A 23,667-nucleotide genomic window follows, 5' to 3' on the forward strand; every position below is an offset into this window, starting at 1 on the left:
CACACCTTCCCCAATACAGTTTGATGGCTGGACATTGAGAATCCCTACACCTCACCAAAACCACTAGGGGTTATGATGTGGATACCTCGGCACCATAGAGTCAAGGGAGGAAGAGTGCTCCGCACTACACCCATGTCCCCCAGAATATGGGATGCCTCAGGGGTAAACAAAGGGTTAGTACAGCCAAATAACAATATGATCCCAATGTTTGGTAATCCCATGTTTCTTTCAGGGCTAGGGAGGGAAAGCTTTAAATAGTGGACAGACAGCGGAATCACCAGGATTAGATATACGATTGGGGAAGGAGTAGTTAAAACATTTGATTACATAAAAGGGACAGAAAAAATACAGAATACAGAACTTTCCCCGTATATCCAAATTAGGCATTTCACTCAATCCATGGGGGTATACCAGACACTAGCACATACATGGAAAAGGTTGTGATCCACATGAAAAAGTTTTGATATCCAGTACATACCAGGAGCCGATTCCGGGCGTTTGGAAGAATCACATACAGTATACGACCATGAGAGGCAGACCAAGGGAAACCCAGAGACTCCGTGGGACATATGGGAAGCAACAGCTTTGGTCTCGATGAATACTGTGATTAAGGAAAATAGCTACAAGCTTCTGTATAGTTGGCATTTGACCCCTTCTAAATTGCATAGAATATATAGGTAGGTGTCTCCCCTATGCTTCAGAGGGTGCAGTCAGGAAGCTACATTCCTATATACCTGGTGGACATGTGCACAGGTGACGAAATGGTGGAATACAGTTGTGAATAAATTTGTGCAAACAAAGCTCAAAAATGACTACTCACAATAAAGCAGTCAAATTCAGGCAGTCATCCAACTTAAGGGGTGGATGTTCCCTGTGTATCCAGCAGCCACCATCCCCCAACCTCCAAGGAGAAAAGAAGAAAAGAGACCATATAGTGCAGATGGTATTTAGTATTAAAAGGGATTCAAAAAATGCAGGCTTACACTTCATATGATCGAGGTAGGCAGTATGATATTATAGGTAGTGGGTGCTCATCTGGTCGCGATCCTTTTGAGTTCCTCACTATCCTCTGCTCCACCGCAATACTCTCGCGTCCACGCCAGGCACTCCCTTTGCGTCACTTCTGGTTGTTAAGCGAACTTCCGGATCTGATGACAGGGGTGGACCTCAGTTGTTCTTCCTCTTTGGTATGGGCTGAAACACTCTACATGTTTCGCCGTTGTTACGGCTTCATCAGGATCTTTAGATCACTTGATTGTTATCATTATCACATTGCTTTATTATTTACACATATGTGGTTGCATTGTATATTGTCACATTTAAGGTGTGTTAGAGCGCTATTGTTAGTTTTTTTCACGACGAAATGGTGGAGGCAGATATTCCAACTATTGAATAAAGTCCTGGGCACACTGGCAACGCCAGATCCCTGAGTGGCTCTATGAAATAATTCAATCCAGGGCATACCTAACAGAGAATGTAAACTCTTTCCATATCCTGTTGGCGGCGAGATGCAGAATAGCGGCCACATGGAAGAAACCAGCCCCAAGCCTCCAAGCGGTAGTAGAGTATGGCGGACCTTATGCTATGAAAAAATGACAGCGATCCTCAATGACTCCAAATAGAGATTCATGGCAGCCTGGGTACCTTGGCTGTATGCGATGAGAGCAACAGGAATAGATGCAAGACTGTACTATATAATGAATATGTTTAAAAAAAAAAGTTTGTGCAATAGAAATGTCATAACGTTACATCACTTGTGTTTTCAGTAAAGCTACTTGCGCATTCCCCTATCTCCCCCATACCCATCCCCGTTATCATTTCTGTACCCATCTAACTCCCCATTCCAACACCCTCTTATTTTTATGTACCCCAAAAATGTGAAAATTAACACAACAAAATGAATGCCGTCATTCTACAAGGATCAGCATGCAGATCTGATACGGACCCTTGTGCCCACTCAGCACAAGTATAACCAACTATCTGAACATCAAGAGCGGTTTATAAAGCTCATAAAATGGTTAAATCACATCAGATGTATTATCTTTATATAAGTAACCAATCTTTTGTTTCTACTTCACTCCATTCTGCTAGTTGGTGGTAATTCCAAACAAAGATCTGCACATTTCCTCAAACTGCAACCATACAACACATTTCAAACATATACCCATACAAGCAGAATATACCCAGGACATGCATTTTTTTTTTTTAAGTATAACTTACCAAGTTAAAGCAAAAAAAAAATTGGCACAATGCATGTTGAAAAATTATTTACTTCGATATTTAGCTTATATCGAGGCTGTAAGTAGAAAAGCTTTTGGGTTAAGAAAATATGTTAATGTTAATGGAGGAGTGCACCTTTTTAATTTATCTTTAGAACTGTTTTTGTATCATGTGTTTCTATGTACAGTATACGTGTTGGGGTTATAAAAACTGATTTTTGGATTTTCTTGTGAACTTCAGTGCATAAAACACCGGTATGATGTAAATAAATATATCAAGTGTAAAATAAGTTAGTCAAAGGTGCGACTGGTGCATGGTTAAGTTTAGTTTAGTGTCTAACCAAAATGAACAAGTGTAAGGTTGTGCATATTCAGTTTCGTTTCGTGAGAAATGGAACCACATTGTGGCTGTGCTAGGTGTTCACAGGGTGCAAAAGCCTTTACTCGAAGAACGCAGGGGATTCTAATAGCTTCTAATGTGGTCAGAAAATGTGAGGCAGGAAGGACCTTTCTCGAAGTCTACATTGAAATACAAACTCGGGACCCGATACAAAAACAGCCTCACAAAGTCTCTGACATGCAATTATGTGAATCATGTGAATGGATCATTTTTTTCTTTCTTTCCTACTTTTGCCTTATGAAAAGTTCCCTTAACACAACTCAATTCAACGGGATGATACGAGAGCTCATTCATTTGCTACCAAATATCCGGAAACAGAAATAATGTTGAATGTTGTATGATCTGTGACTGAACTGAACTCAGAGTGTGAAAGGACTTTGCGGTTTGTGATTTCAGCTTGTATTACTTCACTGTTTGTTGGTGTTAACAATTAGCAGTTGCTTTGAGAAACAGGTTTCCAATCCAGGAATGTTTATTGTTTTGAACAGATCAACTTTTCTGTGTGTGAAAATTCAACAAATGTTAGTTAAACATAAATGAAAATAAGAATGCACCACGGGTGAGAGAGAGAGTCATAGTGAGGTATTATTATTACTTAGGCTTTCCATGGACCAATCATCCCTTATTTGCCGCAATGGAAATGTCCGCTGCTAATGAAAAGAAACATTATAGCAGTGACAATGCGAGGCAGGCCGAAATGTAAGGAACAATGAAATGCCTATAGGGGGGCCGTTCACTAAAGCCTGGCAGCTATGATCCTACAGAAATCTGAATGGACAACGTACAGTAACTACTGCGCTTTGGTGAGAGGCACGCCTCATGGGCATTTCATTGATATATTGCTGCAAGACAGCAGCAAGCTGTGACCCATACATGGGTTGAACCCTTTGCACTGCAAGATGTTGCCGGCAGTGAAGGCCTTAATACATTGAACAGCAATGCAACCTTTTTTCTTAAAGCATGGCACCCAGAAAATGTGTCTCCATATGTTGGCAGCTGCATGATCCAGTAGCATTGTCTCGTGCAAAATACTACCAATAGCTGAACTTGCCTCTCACAATGATACCATATGAACACCTTTCCTGCAGTGTGGTGCCACTACAGATTCTGATCGATGGCCTCAATACAAGTCCAATGGTTGAGAGCCCAGCAGGCATTCTTTTCATGCTTGTATTCTTAGAGGTGCAAGCATGGTGACACACAATTGCTAAAATTCAAATTTGTTCACTGTTCCTCTACGTTATGACCACGTAGGAATACATTCTATAGTTGCCTAAGTGACCATTCCTTGTGTTTTCAAACAAAAATCCTTACAGACCTTTATGGAGATTTTTGGTTGAAAACGAGATATATATCTGTTTCAGTCCCCCACTTAAATACAGTACATGTGTTTAATGTTTTAAAAGTTAGGTTCAGAGTCCCAAATGAAGCACTTCCATGGCCATCTCCAAGACTACCACGACATCCACGTTCATCTCTTCTCATGCCTTGTATTAGATCATTAACAAAAAGTAGTGTTAAAATATGAACTTTTATGATTAAGAGGAAGGTGAGACAAAACAGAAGCGTTTTTCTGCGACCCACAGAAAATGGCCATTATAGATATTTTTCTTGGTATGGCTTCAAAAGGTTTTACTTAAAAGTATAAATTCAAGAATTTCAGACACTTATTTGAAAAAAGTATTTTTGAGCACCTTTAGTAGGGCCACAAATGTCAGTATTATGTATACATGCCACATTCTTAAAGCGCCATGTGGAAGAGAGTTTTGGTTAGTGGCTGTAGAGATCTAAAGAGCAGCAGTCCATGCCACATGCTGTTAGCTATTGAACTGAATAGTCAATAGCAGGCGGTAAGAGTTACTGCACTTTAGATAAACCCCTTCAGTTCAATGTATATTTCCTCATCCCTTTGGGAAGCCTGGTTCCTGCTGATTGGATGGTTTTCCTCCTGTGCATTCTCCTCTTGGGATGGAAAAATCATGACTCTGGTAAGTGGTGGGAAGCTCCTGCTCTGCAGACGATGGCTGAAGACTGGGTCATTAAAGTGAATGTGTGCTTCCTTGGTAGTGTCATCTTTTTATCACTCCTCCTCTAGGTCTCAAAGTACTTGTAGATCTGTGCCACATAGTGCATCACGCTCTGCCAGTCTGGCCGGTCTGTGTACATCATTTCATTAAGCTCCTGGGAAAAGCAGAGGAAAGGTTAAAGATTCAATGCAACTTACATGGTCCATATGTCTTTGCTAACTACAAAATAGTAGTTTTCGGTCTAGGAGAAATCTCAAAATAGAATAGCGTTTTCAGGAACCTTTTTCAAGATGTGAATTCTCTAAGATTTGCTTTGTAACTCAGCCCTATGATTGCAAGCCTATAATCCCTGTAGTATCCTTAACTTTCTTGCACACATTATATAGGCTATGATGGTTCACAAAGTGACAAAAACCCTCCACCGTACAGTAGAATGAATTATCCCTTGTCAGCACATTAACATGTCTCAGACGGGTCTGCAACCCTGTTTTTCATTATTATCTCTTAGCATGCAATGCTTCCATTGCTAGAAGATAATGGTGAAAAGCAGGGTTGCAGACCTGCCTGAAACGTGTGTGTTCATAAGTGATATTTTTATTTATTATACACTGTACGGTGGAGAGGTTTTTTTACATCTTTTTTTTACCCACATCTATCCTTTGATTACAAGGTAGGGTCACAAGGGAAGTACTACAGACTCCCTGGTCTGTGGGAACGGGCCAGAAGAAGGGAATCAACACCCCGAAACGTTGCCCCCCTTGTTAAATGCACTTTTTCACTTGCTTTTTTCCCCTCTCCTCTTTTTCAGGACTCTGTATATTTGTATATACACATTTTGTGTTCCGTGCTTCCCTTAGTACTGTTGTCTGTGTTCATGCATTATATTCATGACTGTTAGCATAGATTGATGTTGTGCCTTCATTTTCTCCACCACAGAGTGTCTTGTGGTGACTTTGTTATTTAGCAAAATACATTTTGGCTTATCTTCAATAACTTGTACTCATGATTTATATATGTATGAGTGCTGGGAACCCAGTTGGGTGTTTGTGTAGATATCTGTGAGGGTTTAGGGTCCATCCCTTGTTCCCGTTGCACCATCATCACTACTTTGTATATATTACTTGACCATTTGAGTGCCACCTATATCCTATACTTTTTCCATTCCAGCTTCACATTGCAAAGCCAGCATAACATCTTCACACCGATGAGACCCAAAAGGTTGAAAACAGCTGTCTGTGAGTAGGGTTACTGGCTATGCACTTCTTTAACCCAGGCTGTGTTGAAAAGTTGTGTAATGCGACAGGCATGAGCTTATATGGACCCATGTGTCATTTCCCAGAATCCCTGGCTGCAGTGGAAGCACTGTATGTTAAGAGATAATGGTGAATAGCAGGATTGCAGACCTGTCAGAGACATGAGAATGTGCTCACACATTTTGTATTTGATGTCAACTTTCTTGCGTATGAAAAATCTTTTGTTAGCGTATACAATACTTTGTGATATTTATTAATGTGCTATTCAGAGGTGGACTTGTGAGGGTTTTAATTAGTAAAAATATCAAAAATTTATTTTAAATGATACTATACCGGGTACAATAAAGTTATTGTGGGTAAAAAAAAAGTACAATGTATCTGCATTTCTTCCTTCAGGCCGGTTTTACTCACCTCGTTGCCACAGGCACTTAAACTGCGGATAAGGACAAAGGGTAAAAGGGAAATGATCTGCAGGAAACAATCCCCGTCCTTGTTGGAAAACCCTTTTAGATCACGTTATTCTTCTCTACACCCACAGACCCCGAGATTAATGGCCACATACTTTATTTGCACCTGCCCGTGACGGAGATCAGACTGTACTGTGCAAGTACAGTATTATAAACACACAGATGCACGTCGCTACACCAGACCAACAAACATAAAAGCATAGACACACAACCTGGTGCAAGGGGGAAAGAAGAACCATAGAAGAACACACAAATAATCAAAAGATTATAGCAGCCCCCTATAATTGCACTCAAGGAAGGTGACACAATAGGTGATGTCACTAGAAATATAAGGCAATGTATAGCCAAATCCGACGAAACACTATAAAAATGCATGGAATTGCATACATAAAATCCCCAAGTGTGTTGGGTAACAGTACTGGATGAACAGTATATGTTCTAAATAGCTGTCTTGTAATAAACGCTATTTGTTAGGCTGCATACTGGATGCTGCAGGTGAGTGTAGAAGCAGTGTGTAATATGCTGTTTCCTTACACCTTGAATGGCCTCTGTGGGTAACAACTAGTATGTAATAATGAGCTGATTGATTCGAATCCTAGGCACAGTTGGTTCAGTCACAGAAAGGGGATGGTTCGAATTAGGATAATCCCTCTGTGTGATAATGGCTACGCATAGAATCAACTCAATAGGGTCACAATGGACACATAGTAACAGCAGAGCCCACGGCTCAAAACCCCAGAAACCTGAGTGAGTAGAGTCCCTGCTGTAAAATTCAACAGTCCCACAGACGGAAGGGAGCCAGCGGTGTATAGGTGAATAATTGCACCCAGCAGAGTCTATGTAAGAAACCTCTGTGAGTAGGGGTACCCGCCTGTAACTGATGTAAATCGGGTGAGACCCGCTACTGGAGACTAATGATGAGTCCCTGAGAAGTGATCATACAGAGTGGGTCACGACAGTGCACCATACAACCTGTTTCACGTTGAATCTCCTGCAGCCTGCTGCCTAGAAGCTCCGTATACCGTAGGGAGCTGCCGTTACTCCAAACTACACATCGCGCATGCGTAATGCGTAATGACGTCATGACGTTGCCCCAACGTACGTTTCGCGCGTCAACACGCGCTTTCTCAAGGGGGAGGAGTAGGTAGCTTTATTACAAGACAGCTATTTAGAATATATACTGTTCATCCAGTACTGTTACCCAACACACTTGGGGATTTTATGTATGCAATTCCATGCATTTTTATAGTGTTTCGTCGGTTTTTATCATAGATTAAAATTTTGTTATTTTCCATATAGTAGTGTGACCCTTTTGTTTGAGTGTCCTATACCAGGATTTGGCTATACATTGCCTTATATTTCTAGTGACATCACCTATTGTGTCACCTTCCTTGAGTGCAATTATAGGGGGCTGCTATAATCTTTTGATTATTTGTGTGTTCTTCCAAGTACAGTATTACCCTGGTCTGTGTGTTTATGGAGGCATGTGTTTTCTATCACGTTTCAAGCTTTATGCTAAAATATTTGTAGCCGTATACAGCTTATTCGGAACGGTTTTCCTATTGTGCATGAAAATACAAAACAGAATATTATTTATTGCAGACGTTTCAATATGGTTTTATTTTCTGCATGGACAGGCGACAAGCCAGCTTTTCTATGCCAAATATTCAGAAACCATTTAATGGTTCTCTTCTCTAGATATCTGCTCAATTAAAGCTTGGCACAGACTGTATGTTTGATGATTCTACAGTATAATGAATCCATCCCAGTGATCTGTACTGATGACCCAGTATTGTTATTTCGACACTGTTAAAAAATGGAATATTGTGCAGAATTTGTGATCTTGTACCAGTAATCACAGAAGAGTTACATGGGGTATCTGCTCATAGCATGGTATTTTATAGTATGGGCTGATTTTTGTATTGACACAATAAGGGTATGATGGGTAAAAAAACGCTCTACCCTCGCATAAGTACAGCAAATAAACCATCTATAGGTATATCTTCATGTCTTCCACAGGCCCTCCCCCAAATCTGCTTTCTTCACCCCATTGTCACATCAGACCAGCGGTGCGCAAATGGGCGGGAGATTTGTCTGGGGGGGGGACGCGAGCGGTTGCAGAGGTCCCGCGCTCCTCCCCAAGGCATTTAAATTAATGCTGGGGGGTCGTGTGAGGCCTCTGCAACATAAAACTTACCGGGATTCAGATGCGTCTCCATGGCAACGCGGCGGGGTCGTGACATGACCGGTGTCAAATTACGCCACGGATCACGTGACCCCGGAAAGTCATTTGACGCGGATGCCAAGTAGGAGAGGGGCGCGAGACCGTGGGACGCCAGGCAGGGGGGCGCAGCATCGAAATGAGATGATGTTTAAGCTGCAGACACAGATTCTGGGCAGTGACATGCAAACAAACACACTGCTGGTCATTTTCTGCTTTCTATTCATTTTGTACATGGATGTTCCCCTAGGAATTTTGCCTGTTCTATTACATAGCTTAGGACAAGGAACTGTTCAGAAAAAGAGAAACATCTCTAAATAATGTTCTATGTTCTGTTGAATTGCACTTTTTAGTTCCATAGAAATATACTCAAGGGTATATATATTGTGACAGAAACCAGGGGATGGTAATAAATTCCGTATATAGGGCTCCCAGGATACTAGACAGTTTCTATCCTGTTTGGCCTGGGAGTGCAGCCTTATAATACATACACTCCATCCCACAGTTTGGCAAGCGCTGGAACTGAGGGATGAGAGATCCAGACCAGAGTTTGTCTGCTGCCTGATTTCTGTCACCTGTCATGCTAATTAGGAATCAGGTATGAAAGACTGATTTCCTGTTTGCTCTGCTCTCCCCACAAGAGCCAGGAGGCTGGAAGGCTGCTGAACTACAGAGGGGAGAAGCCTCTTCCCCAAACAGGTTCAATCTTTCTGTTCATTTGTGTAAGACTGCAAAAGTACCGTGTTTTGATGTTGGAAGTGGAAAAGCCACTTCCAACCCTGAGTCAGGGATATCTAAGTTAAGTTATCGCTCAGGTGAGCAGCTTTTGTTTTGATCTGTTTTCTGTTGTATGCACTGTGGCAGTCTCAGTGCCTGGGACTGAATAAACCAGGCATAGCCTGTTTAAAGGAACAGTACGTGATGCCTCATCATTTAACCTACCCTAAAAGACCGTGTTCTAAACAGTCCCGGACAAACGACGGAGCCCCGGAGTAAGCCGTTTGTCACATATGGTGGAGAATGCGGGCAGAGCACTAGGGGGTCTGCGGGTTGAAGAACTTTGGAAAAAAAAAAAAAAGTTTTTTTCATCCTGTTCGTGCCCAAAGGTTTCACGCATGGTCCTTCACGATGGATAAAGCCACCCGAAGCCAGATGTATGACCTCATCCACCTCGCCCGGAAGTGGCTACAACCCGAGATCAACTCAGCCAGCCACATCGTGGAACGGTTGGTCATGGACCAGTTCTTGAGGAAACTTCCCTCTGCCTTACGCCGTTGGGTCAGTCGGAGTGACCCCCACAATGCGGATGAGCTTGTGGCCCTCGTAGAAAGGTACAATGCAGCAGAAGAGCACCCGCAACCCACAGTCGTGGAGCAACCCCACTACCCGAGGTTCCAGGACTCTTCCAGAGACGGTAAAAGGGTACCGGGGTTAAGGGGCACTGAAGAGCGGCGACCACCTTCACGCAGCACCAGCAACAGTGGTTCGCACACTAAGGGCAATAGCCAACATGGGGAGCCGGGAAAAGGCTCTAAGTGGGACACAGACTATGTACCTAAATGTGTAAATTGTCATGAGAGGGGCCACACAGCAAAAATCTGCCCACTAAATGATGAGCCCATGCAATGCAACAGCGTGGAACCTTATTCGCTGTTGTCCCAATGTATGGGCCCTAGCCCAGAGGACCCCTTGAATAACCATCTGTGGGCATTTGTAAAGGTTAATGGTAAGAGGGTTCGGGCACTTCTTGACTCTGGGAGCATGGTCACACTAGTGTCCGAATACCTCTTGCCCATTAAGAAGAAACAGGGAAACAGTTCACAAAGAGTGGCAATTTGTTGTATACATGGGGATAATCATGAATATTCCACTGTTGATGTTTTTTTTGAAACAGAGTTTGGTTCTTTAGATTTCAAGGTGGGTATTGTACCCAAACTGGCACATGATGTGTTAATAGGGACCGACTTTCCCCATTTTCTAAAAATGTGGTCCCCCGCTCAGAATAGCGCCCAGAGTTCAATAGCGGACCATAACGAAGTATTAGAAGAAACAAATCCTTTCCCTTTTTCAGAAATGGAGGTTGACGAGGGCCCAAATAAGAAGGGGGAAAAGGAGGAGTGCTGTAAAATTCCCTTCCCCATCACTACTTTGGTAGGGAATACCCCAAATCAAGATGTTGAGCAGACACTTACCAACCCAGAACCGGATAAGACCCTCGCTGACCTAGAGGTCAGTCCTGGGAGTTTTAAGAAGGCCCAGTGGGAGGACCCCACATTAGCGGTAGCAAGGGGAAATATACGGGACCAGAATAGTACTCCTGGCCAACCAGATAGGTCACTTGCTTACCCCTACTTCGAGGTAAAGAACGACCTAGTATATCGGGTTGATAAAAGGAAATCAGTTACAACTAAACAATTGTTGGTACCACGGACATTCCGTAACGTAGTATTACACCTCGCACATAGTCATCCATTGGGGGGACACCTAGGGGTGGAAAAGACAAAAGAAAAGGTTCTCCGAAGCTTCTATTGGCCTGGGGTTCTGGCAGAAATTACGAATTATTGTTCCTCATGCCCAGAATGTCAGATCACCGCCCCGTTCAAGGCGTACCGCAGCCCATTGGTACCCCTTCCCATAATAGAGGTACCATTTGACCGGATTGCTATGGATCTAGTAGGACCCCTAATAAAGTCTGCTAGGGGACATCAGCATATATTGGTAATATTAGATTATGCCACCCGATATCCGGAGGCAGTTCCCCTACGTAGCACCTCAGCTAAAAACATAGCAAAAGAGTTAGTAGTTCTGTTTTCCCGGGTCGGGATTCCTAAAGAGATTCTATCTGACCAGGGAACACCATTTATGTCCCAAGTAACGAAAGAGCTATGTAAACTCCTAAAAATCAAGCATCTCAGAACCTCAGTCTATCATCCACAAACAGATGGTTTAGTGGAAAGGTTCAATAAAACCTTAAAGAGCATGTTACGGCGGGCGGTTGATAAAGATGGGAAAAACTGGGATTGTTTGTTACCGTACCTGTTATTTGCCATTAGGGAAGTTCCCCAATCATCCACAGGCTTCTCCCCGTTTGAACTATTGTATGGCCGACACCCAAGGGGCTTACTGGATATAGCCAAAGAGACTTGGGAACACGAGGTTACCCCTTACAGAAGTGTAATAGAGCATGTTGCCCAGATGCAGGACCGCATTGCTGCAGTCCTACCCATAGTGAGGGAACACATGGAGAAAGCTCAAGAAGCACAGAGGAATACATATAATAAGGGTGCTAGGGTCAGAATTTTTTCTCCAGGTGATAGGGTACTAGTTCTGGTTCCCACCGTGGAGAGTAAATTCCTTGCTAAATGGCATGGGCCATATGAGGTCTTGGAAAGAGTGGGAGAAGTAAATTATAAGGTAAGACAGCCAGGTAGGAGGAAACCTGAGCAAATTTACCATATAAACCTACTCAAGCCCTGGAAAGATAGAGAAGTCTTGTTAACCCTAGTACCCCCAGGTCCGTCAGAGAATCAAGAAACTGACCCAGAGGTTAGCATAGCTGAAACCCTGTCTGTTCATCAGAAACGAGAGGTTCAGAATTTAGTGAAAAGAAACAAAGAAATCTTCTCTATACGGCCAGGTAGAACTAGCGTAATTGAACATGACCTAGTCTCTGAACCGGGGGTCCGAGTTAACCTTAAACCGTACCGAATCCCAGAGGCCAAAAGAAAGGCTATAAGTTTAGAGGTTAAAAAAATGCTAAAACTAGGTGTAATTGAGGAATCCCAAAGTGGGTGGAACAGCCCTATAGTCTTAGTCCCAAAGCCAGATGGTACAACAAGGTTTTGTAATGACTACCGGAAACTAAACGCGGTGTCAAAATTTGATACTTATCCTATGCCCAGGGTAGATGAACTTGTAGAGAGACTGGGCAAAGCCCGATATCTCACAACCCTAGACCTAACAAAAGGGTACTGGCAGGTTCCCCTCACAGAAAGGGCAAAAGAAAAGACAGCCTTCTCAACCCCAGACGGCCTCTTTCAGTATAAGGTGTTGCCTTTTGGCTTACATGGAGCTCCCGCCACATTCCAAAGAATGATGGATAAAATTTTAAAACCACATGCTCGGTATGCTGCCGCCTACCTGGATGATGTGGTAATCCATAGTGAAGATTGGCAATCCCACCTTCCAAAGGTCCAAGCTGTGCTTGACGCAGTCCGGTCTGCTGGATTAACTGCTAACCCCGCTAAATGCACTATTGGTCTGGAGGAGGCCAAGTATCTGGGATATTCTATTGGCAGAGGTTTACTCAAACCCCAAACACTCAAAGTGGAGGCGATACAAAATTGGCCAAGGCCAGTTACAAAAAAACAAGTAAGGACCTTTTTGGGGTTAATTGGGTACTATAGAAGGTTTATTCCCAATTTTGCAACTAAGGCAACCCCACTAACTGACCTCACAAAAGCAAGAGGACCGCTAATGGTAAAGTGGTCCCCCGAAACCGAACAGGCCTTTAGAAGCCTGAAAGAAGCTCTCTGTGCCCAACCAGTGTTGGTCACACCTGACTTCTCCAAAGAGTTCGTAGTCCAAACCGACGCATCTGAGGTAGGGCTGGGGGCGGTACTCTCCCAGGAGTCTCAAGGTGAGGAGCACCCCATCCTTTATTTAAGTAGGAAACTAAATCCCCAGGAGAAAAATTACTCCATAGTAGAGAAAGAGTGTCTCGCAATAAAGTGGGCTGTAGAGACGCTCAAATACTACCTGTTGGGGAGAAAATTCCGGTTGGTCACAGATCATGCACCCCTTACCTGGATGTGTCAAAACAGGGAAAAGAATGCTAGAGTGACCAGGTGGTTCCTAAGCCTACAACCCTTTAAATTTTCTGTGGAACACAGGTGATGGCACAAACATGGCAATGCTGACGGGTTGCCAAGGATGCACTCCCTAATATCCATGGTCGCTCATCCCTCGAGGTCTGAGCTGGGGGGGAGGATATGTGACAGAAACCAGGGGATGGTAATAAATTCCGTATATAGGGCTCCCAGGATACTAGACAGTTTCTATCCTGTTTGGCCTGGGAGTGCAGCCTTATAATACATACACTCCATCCCACAGTTTGGCAAGCGCTGGAACTGAGGATGAGAGATCCAGACCAGAGTTTGTCTGCTGCCTGATTTCTGTCACCTGTCATGCTAATTAGGAATCAGGTATGAAAGACTGATTTCCTGTTTGCTCTGCTCTCCCCACAAGAGCCAGGAGGCTGGAAGGCTGCTGAACTACAGAGGGGAGAAGCCTCTTCCCCAAACAGGTTCAATCTTTCTGTTCATTTGTGTAAGACTGCAAAAGTACCGTGTTTTGATGTTGGAAGTGGAAAAGCCACTTCCAACCCTGAGTCAGGGATATCTAAGTTAAGTTATCGCTCAGGTGAGCAGCTTTTGTTTTGATCTGTTTTCTGTTGTATGCACTGTGGCAGTCTCAGTGCCTGGGACTGAATAAACCAGGCATAGCCTGTTTAAAGGAACAGTACGTGACGCCTCATCATTTAACCTACCCTAAAAGACCGTGTTCTAAACAGTCCCGGACAAACGACGGAGCCCCGGAGTAAGCCGTTTGTCACAATATATATAAACTAATCTAAAAAATATATATATATATATATATATACACCTATATGCATATAGGTGCATATAGGTGTATATATATATATTTATTTTTAGATTAGTTTATATATATATATATATATATATATATATATATATATACACAACCATTATGAATTTTTTTTTTTTCAAGTGCTGCTTGGATTGCCTCTAATGTACTTTGGAGATGAAATGCATCTTGTGTTGCACAATGTATGAATATGATGTACCCATCCAGTGAAACCCAAGTTCATGCTGTTGCAACACGTTTACATGAGTTTCCCAAAACAGATATTAAAACTATGGTTTGCATGCTGGTCAACCCTCCCTAATTAAATGGGGTACTCCCTCATCAGTTATTGAAGAACCTAGTAAAAGATTTTGTAACTTTCTACCTGAAAAGATGAATTCCTCGAGCCAATAAGGAATGAATAAATCTCCTGCATTTTCTGATTAGATCTCCATGCGTCACCTATGGTTACTCTGCTATGACTCAACCTTTTAATGTAAGAGCACAATAGTTAGACCAAATCTGCCCATATTTCCTATTTGATAGAAAACTACAGGATCTTCTAGATCTATTATTTGACTTCAGTCATTATTATTTTATTTATGGTGTCTATCCCAAGCTTTCCTGGAATATTTTGCCCAGTTCTGATGAGATGCACCATGTATCCACTACTCTTTCACTAAAAAAAACTTCCTCGCAGTTCCCTTGCACATTTTTATTCCTTAAAGCATGTCTAATAACATTCAACAAAATAAAATAAAATAAAAATAAAATATAATATTCAAAAAAATAAGAGAAAAGTATGAATGCTGCCGCTAGCCTTTTCTATTCCGCCCACACTATTCAATGTTTCTTTATCACAGAAGTGTCCACAGTCCTAACATTACATGGTGTGGGCTATGGCTCATGTCAGTAGATATAGAGAACACAAAGCCAGGTATTTCACCTGGCATCAGCCTCCCCAACAGATGACTAGCCTTGTGATTCTAAACCAGGGTTCTGTGTTACCTGACCGTGTCTAAAGAGACCCCCCCCCCCGCCCCATGAATAAACAAGGCATCATGGGTTTATTTATTTTTTACAGTGTTAAGAGTTTTTGTATTATGTGTAAAATAATGAGTAATTTACAGTTACATTTACAAACATTAAAAATAAAAAAAATAAAAATGTAAAGGTCACATTTAGTAGTAGTTGGGCATTCCATCTAATGTCCCTACCAGTTTTATAGGAACATCAACCTTTTCACTGCCAGAGGGGCATGCAACACAATGCCGTGCAATGCACCGCTGGTTCCACAGGCAGCAAAAGGGTTAATTAACCTATTGTTTAAGTGATGAGGTGCTTCCAGCCATTGGTTCCCGATAATAGAGGCTTTGTGCAAAATAATAATAATAATTTTAAAAAAAATGTTGGGACACTGTGCTACTCAAGTATAATGTCTTGCATCCGCTCATACTATTGTAGAAACGGAGACAATTCTTTGGGTCAAATGGACATTCCTAGATGGTGTTGGTAAAGTTAATATGAGGAACTGTGCTTGTGTAATCCAATGCAAATAAGCTGATCTCTGCATACAGTCTGTCACGAGATCCCTAGCAAATAGCTCATGACCCCAGAAACGTAATTGTCAAAGGCAATTTAAAAGGCACAACTCACCAGACTGGGTTTGATGCCTATGCTTTCAGCCGCTTGAAATGCCAGCATTAGATTCCTCTTCTGCAAAACAAAATAAGAGACATTAATTAGAAGTACTGGGGAAAGGCAAGTCCAGTATATTATAACGTTTAGATTGCATTGTTGTGTTGCCACAAATAGTAGTAGTGGCTGCATAAACCCCTTTACACTTGGGTGTCAAAAGGGTTTGCAACTGACTGCAATGAGTCACAGGCCCTTCAGGCAGCAAAGATATTAAACATGCTCTTGGAAGTCTATATTAGAGTTGCAGGGAAATCATTCAGCCATGTAACACAATGCCATTTCAACAATATTTTGGTGATTTCATTCCTTAGTTGCCAGAGGGTTTTGCAGCCCTGGAAGCGATAGGGAGAAGTGCTTCATATTTCTGTAGATACAGACCCAAAATCCTGACTGCAATAAAATATAATGGATTGGTACTGTATATAAGACTATACATTTTCTTAGTATCTTGTTGGGTGACTGAAACCCAACTTAAGTTACCTGTAAAAACCGTATGTACAATGCGGTGTCCTGCACACTATTTGGTCATTGTAAAGCACTTTGAGTGCTAGAAAAGCGCTAGGTGAAGTAAAGTTACTATTATGAATTCCAAGGATGCAGAAATTACAATTACGGCTCGACTTCTGGATCTCCCGGTTCCCACCATTCGTTCATTAGATAGTTGTAAGTTCACATTGTTTTATTGTAATTGTTTATTGTATTGTTTAGTTCACCTGTGGGACTATTTTAGATCATAAATTTATACTGCTTCTCATTGCGCCATCATCTCTCCCTTTTTGTGTGCAATAAAGCAGTTTGTAGGAAAATCCTAATATCTGTCATATTTAGGGCCCCCTGCAAGTAGTGTTTTAACATTGCAAGTAGTGTCTTGCCATATTTACTACGCGGTGCTACTCTATAATGCTTGCTAAATATGGCCCTTAATGGTCAATTCAAGTAGACTGTAAGGTGTTGGAAGGTGTCTTATGGAGCAACACAGCTAGTAAGTATGGTCCTTTGTGGCCCATGCAAATCTGTGGCACATTTTAATCTGGTCTATAACTGTTATATACGCCTATAACATTATCTCTAACTGTGCATGCAATGTCTTGTGTATAATGTATAACCCTGCTCACTTAATGTAACCATGTACTTACTATTTGTCATCTTAACTCTGTGCCCAGGACATACTTGAAAACAAGAGGTAACTCTCAATGTATCATTTCCAGGTAAATTTTTTTTATAAATAAAATAAATAAATACACTTGAATGGCCATAAAGGTGTCTTCTAGCACAGAGGATGTCGTATGGAGTAGCACGTCATAGTAAATATGGCCCTTCATGTATGTAATTCTGCATCCGAGGCATGGCTTCCCATATTACAAAGGGTAAAGGACATCAACCAGAAATTGTGCAAAAGTGTGTTTCTGATGCATCACTTTATACTGTATGTACTATATGCCGTGAACCGGCATACGCTACAAGAATAAACTCATCAAGGGAAGTAATGCTGGGAAACAAACACACTGTGGCAAGACCTAAACAAAAAAATGTTACCAAAAAGCCATTAAACTCATCCTTTTCTGCTGACCTCCATCACAAAGTTGTAGCCGGTGAAACAGTCGAGTGCAATTAAAATTGATGAGTTACCAGAAAGGAGGAAGAAAAGATATGTAGCAATGGCAACCTTAGCCACCTAAAGGTTTTGTGTGTTGTATTCCCAGCTTCCCTGACAGTTCAAAATCAACAGTTGCAACATTTTACGCGGTGGTGTCAATGAAAAAGAAAGCAGTTTCTTCCAGGAATCCATTATCAAGCATGTCAGCCAAGGCTGGTCTCCCACGCATGGCTAGGATCTTGCTCGCTGCTAATTACCAAGAGGACTGCTTCCAATCTGTAGCAACCCCACAAGTTGAAATCGGTACATAGAATCTAACAAATGTTTTTGATCCGACAGAACATTCTGATCACTTTTTGAAGCCTGTGGCTAATAGGTTGAAAGGAATGTACATTTTTGTAGTTTTAAGAATGTAAAAATAGGACGAAGCTGGTACATCATTTTATAATGCTTGTATCAAATGATTCAACACCTATTGCTCTATGTACTGTACAGGCATACCCCGGTTTAAGGACAGTCTCTTTAAGTACACTCGCGAGTAAAGACATATCGCCCAATAGGAAAACGGCAGCTCGCGCTTGCGCCTGTCAGCACGTCCTGAACAGCAATACCGGCTCCCTACCTGTACCGAAGCTGTGCGCAAGCGGGGAGACTATAGAGCCTGTTACAAATGCCTTATTTACATCAGTTATGCACGTATAAGTGGAAAAAAGGGAGTGCTTCACTTTAAGTACATTTTTGCTTTACATACATGCTCCGGTCCCATTGCGTACGTTAACGCGGGGTATGCTTGTAACTACATCCCGTATTGATGGCAGCAATGAGTTGCACAGAAAAATCAACTTTCAAACACATTGGAGCATGTTTACTCATCTCTACTAAGTCGCAAGACACCTTATGGCCTATGCGTAAGGTGTCATCTTTGCAGATGCATCACTTAGTAAGTGAAGAAAATGTGGGGTTTCTGAACTAAAAAGTGTGATATTCTTAGTAAGACTCGCTGGAAATGGCTTCAGACATCAAGCTTCCACAGGTCACACAACCAAATCATGACTCACAATAGGCAGCACTATAACTTATTTTATTAAAAAAAAATTACAGGTAAACATTTCCATCTTTAAAAAAATGAAAAATATGATGAAATACCTTCCCTTAAAAAAAAGTTTATTTAAAATATATGACATCTGAAAATGAATAGTTCAAACAACAAACCATACAGTAGGTGTATTTTCGCTTCCTTTCTTCAAACACAGTAAGCAGACATTTTTGTTAGATGTACTACAGTAAAATGTTAAAAAAGACTGAATCCTCATACTGCCGGGGAGTACAGAAATACACATAAGATGACACCAGAATTGACAGATTCAATGACTGTTACTTTTACAGTATTCTCCAGCTCACAACAGGCTTGAACATTCAAAATCCAAATGCAGGCACACGCTCCTGTGTAGTCCCCCCTCTGGCTGTGCTTGAATATTTTTCATGTAACAGAATAACTAAAAGAATATATATTTATGGCAGGATTTTCAAGAACTGCAATAAAGAACATTTATTTTTGACTTCTTGGATGTTTGCATCATTCTTGGCTTGATCAAGGTTCTTTCATTGGAAGTCTTCACTGCGTCAGACCTGGGGGAGCTATGCCTAGTAATCTACCATCCACCTCCCTCTCTCTCCTAAGAATACTGTACAATGCCGTGTCTCCTATAAGCTATGGAAAGATATTTTCAGAGTAGCAACGTAAACATGCCTGCTAAGCCTCAAAGATGGATTCAATGGAGCACTCCTATTATTTACCTTGCAATCTGCCACGGTGCTCAGGATCTCCACAAAAACATGCTATTCAGATAAGCAAAGCAATAGTCCACACTGCAGAGGTTTCGGTATAAAGGTGAAAGTTTAATGTACGTAGGATCAACGTTTCAGTTCCTTCTTGGACCTTTGTCAAGATACAGTGGATGAAAAAAGTGCAACGTATATATATACATTGACACTAATTGTGTGGAGCAGGGAAATTTGGGCGCCAAAAAACAGTGTCGTTGCCAAGCAACAACGTTGAACGTAAATGTGTGGGCTGGTCACGTCGTCAGAAATATATTGACCAAGGATCAGACATATTGCAGTAAAATGTGAAATAAAATGTGAAATAGTATGTGAATAAAATTAGTAAAATAAAACAGACAATTGTCTACTAATGCATTAGACAAATACAGCTCAACCAGCACAAGAATCACATCGCGCTATAAGCAGATCACGTTAGAAATAATGTACAATTGTATGCATTGTGCAATAAAGTATTTAAGATACCAATAATCGTGTTGTAAAGTTTTCATAAATACGAAAATTGGGAGCCACGCTTGCATCGTGTTATAAGCGGATTCGCGTTGTAACGGATCGCGTTATAACGGGTTGGAGCCGTATATAAATACATGCTAAGTGCAGATTAGGCATGTTCAACAATGCAGTGGCATGTAAGGGGTTAATTAAATAGTGCAGTAATGAATGCTAGACCGAGATATCCAACATGGGAAGCAAGATATAATTTTATCATTGAGTTAGGATCTACAGTATTCAAGTTGGAAAAGCATCAGCGTAGCATAGGAAGCAGAAAATGTGGCAATCATTGTAAACGGTTCAAAAGAAGGGAAAGAACGAGCAGTCTTCAACCCTGGCATAAGAGTTAGTGTGTATTTTCTTATCTCAAGTGACTTATAACTTCCGTTTATCGGACTATATACTGCATATGATTAATGTATCATGCAAACCTGTAAACATAGCTGAATGGAACCTTTTGTAACAAAAGGTCATCTAATCACCAAAACATATTGATTTTTTTTTATTCACTGTATCTTGACAAAGGACGAAACTGTACACAAGAACGCAGAATTTTATTAAGTCTTAAGCCCTGTTATTTCTATCACCCTTTTGAATTGTTATAATGAAATGCTGATGCAGGGTACAAGTTACTTTAATTCAGCTTTCATAAAAGTTCTTCCAAAGAAGGGGAAAGATTTAGGGGACGTCGCCCTATTTCTTTACTTAATTTGATTACAAAATGTTTCCGAAAGTATTAGCAGACCGGTTAAGTGCTATCCTCCCTTCAATTGACTATGGTAACCAGACTGGATTCATCAAAGGTAGACAACCGGTCAACAATATTGGTCAAGTTCTAACAGCAGCCCATTACTACTAAGCCAGGAACATCCCCCATGGTACCAAAGATAATTTGACAGGATAGAAACCTTTGGCTTGCTTGGTAAGTTTAGATGCTGTAAAACATACAGGACACCTACAAGCTCCTATTGAACCCCCAAAATAACCACAACATATATATAAGCATATAAGTGTCACAGAGGAGTGCTACTGAGCATGGCAATATATATTTAAAACCAGAGACAGAACATGAAACACAGACAGAGCTCAGTTCACATCCAATGAAACTTATACACGGTACAGTGCCTAAATATATATGTATAGATATCATTTGAATAAAATTGTCTTTTAGTTTAACTCTTTGGCCAAAGTGTTGTAAGCCCTTGAGCCACTACACGGCAGACCACATCTCAAGGGTACCTAACACTAATATAAATTCTTAATAACCTGTGCATTACCAGGAAGAATAATTTATAATAAATCTGTCAAAATTAGTTGCATAGTTCTAAGTCTGATTGAAGCTCTTATTAACCTATACATTACCAGGAAAAGAACTCTGTATTAGATTTGTCGCAATCAACCTGTAAGCAAGTTCCCCTGAGAGTGGAAAAATGCAATGGAGTGAGCTTTTAACCATTTAAAAGTGGGAGGGGGTGAGCTTCAAACTAGGTAGGAGGAGCCACCCTCCAATCAGCTAAGACCAGCTGAGCAAGAATTGTAAAACATACAGGACACCTACAAGCTCATATTGAACCCCCAAAATAACCACAACATATATATAAGCATATAAGTGTCACAGAGGAGTGCTACTGAGCATGGCAATATATATTTAAAACCAGAGACAGAACATGAAACACAGACAGAGCTCAGTGCACATCCAAAAGCTCACTCCATTGCATCTCCCACTCTCAGGGGAACTTGCTTGCTTGCAGTTTGAGTGTGACAAATCTAATACAGAGTGCTTTTCCTGATAATGTACAGGTTAATAAGAGCTTCAATCAGACTTCGAACTATGCAACTAATTTTGACAGATTTATTATAAATCATTCTTCCTGGTAATGCACAGGTTATTAAGAATTTATATTAGTGTTAGGTACCCTTAAAATGTGGTCTGCCGTGTAGTGGCTCAAGGGCTTACAACATTTTGGCCAAAGAGTTAAACTAAAAGACCATTTTATTCAAAATATATCTATACATATATATTTAGGCACTGTACTGTGTATAAGTTTCATTGGATGTGCACTGAGCTCTGTCTGTGTTTCATGTTCTGTCTCTGGTTTTAAATAAGTTTAGATGCTGAAAGTCTTTGATATGATAGTTTGAACACAATTATTCAATACCATTAATCGATTTGTTATAGAGGGGAGGTTCCCATCGGCAATCGAGACCTTCTACAGCAACCCACTCACAGGAATTGTCACCAGCTCAGGGAAGCTGTAATAGTTGACATTAGAAAGGCAATAGACAATGCTGCCTTCTGTCTCCTCTCATTTTACATAGCACTGGAGCCATTAGCCATAAGAAACACGATTACTGGTATATGTATGGGATCCCATACAATTAAATTGGCACTTTATGCAGATTACTTGATATTGTTTATTACGAGTTCTGGGGATTCTTAATTTAATATCGCAATGCCATTCCTTCTCAGACTATTGAATAAGCTTCCGGAAATCTGAGATTTTTTGGTTAAAAAGGAGAGGACGTGAAATCTGAAGCTGGAAAAATATCCTTTAGAATAGCAAAGGAATGCATAAAATACCTCTGCATTGTTATTCCCCATAATCTCTAAAAAATGGAAAATCTAGGTAAACGGAGCAATGATTTCCCAGATATTAAAGACTGGGAGGCTGTGTCAAGAAATACACCCTCAACAGATCTAAGACAATTGCATTTCAAGTTTCTTCATAGGGTTTTATCTCACCATTGATTGATTGCAAGATCCCACCAAACGCAAATGGTAGTTGTCCAAAATTCAAACAACTTCAGGGTCCTGGAGCTTTGAAAATCAGCTATATAGTGAACTCTGGAGTGGCTGCCGTCACCCCCTATGGAGGCAAGTACCTCCGGAAACAGTAGATCCCGGGTGCTGAAATTAATGGCATTCAGGTCCGGAGACCACCTGCTTCAATCCTGCATTGAAAAAAATAAAACGGCTTGGATTGCCTCTTTAAAAGGATTCCCATCGATTTGTGGATAATCAAGTTTATTTAGAATGTTATCCTTCCACTATAATAGATTATAATCTGGGAATTAGCAACATAACAGGAGTGGCTATGAAATAAAGGAACTCGGATACTTCTTTACCCATTTATTTTAATTTTCAAACAAAGTCCGGAAACGCCAACTGCTCAAAGCAGGTCAACAAATATCACAAAATATACAACATTCCTCTTGTAGTGCACAAGTTTAGAGACTAGAATGTGCAGTATGGAAAGAATGTTTAATAGATGCCAAAGTCACCGGCCACTAGCAGTTGTTAGGCAAAAAGGATAATAAGTTTCTGCAAGTGTTATTTTATATCGGTATATCCCCGAAGTGAAAGTCTTCTGACCGGTTTCGCAAAGAAAGATGTGAACGTAAAAGGCAAATTGTACAACTCGAAAAAAATTTGGGATCTGTATTTGAGACTTACACCTATTAAACACAGAGGTTTCTTCTCCAGTGCGTATGGAAATATAGGTTTCGGTTGTTTGTGCACGTTTCCTTCAACCTGTGTCTAATCAGAGAAACCCGCCTCCCCCCCCCCCCCCCCCCGAGTAATTCCAGGTATTACGGTAAAAAGACACAATCAATGGAAACAACGAATGCCTTGTGTAACACAAAATAAATCTGCGGGTACCAATGATATTTTAGTTCGTAGCTGCATTAGAAAAAAAAACAAAAAAAAAAACACGCAACAGAACTGCATGTGCCACCAATAATATACAGATATGTAACAGTATAGAGGGAGATATAGTAACTTAGTGCTTATGTCACCGCCCGT

The 23,667-nt window shown here is 41.1% G+C and overlaps 1 protein-coding gene across 1 annotated transcript in view; it reads right to left on the minus strand.

Moving 5' to 3' along the window:
* Positions 1-3,073: 3,073 nt before the first annotated feature.
* SPECC1 (sperm antigen with calponin homology and coiled-coil domains 1) overlaps positions 3,074-23,667 on the minus strand; it is a 140,702-nt gene continuing 120,108 nt past the window's right edge. The window contains exons 10-11 of the mRNA XM_075594178.1: positions 15,890-15,949; positions 3,074-4,800 (exon numbers count right to left, since the gene is read on the minus strand). Coding sequence (XP_075450293.1) covers positions 4,711-4,800; positions 15,890-15,949 — 150 coding nt within the window. The 3' untranslated portion in view covers positions 3,074-4,710. The remainder of the gene's footprint in view (positions 4,801-15,889; positions 15,950-23,667) is intronic.

This window comes from Ascaphus truei, chromosome 3, assembly GCF_040206685.1.
Source record: "Ascaphus truei isolate aAscTru1 chromosome 3, aAscTru1.hap1, whole genome shotgun sequence".
NCBI lineage: Eukaryota > Metazoa > Chordata > Amphibia > Anura > Ascaphidae > Ascaphus > Ascaphus truei.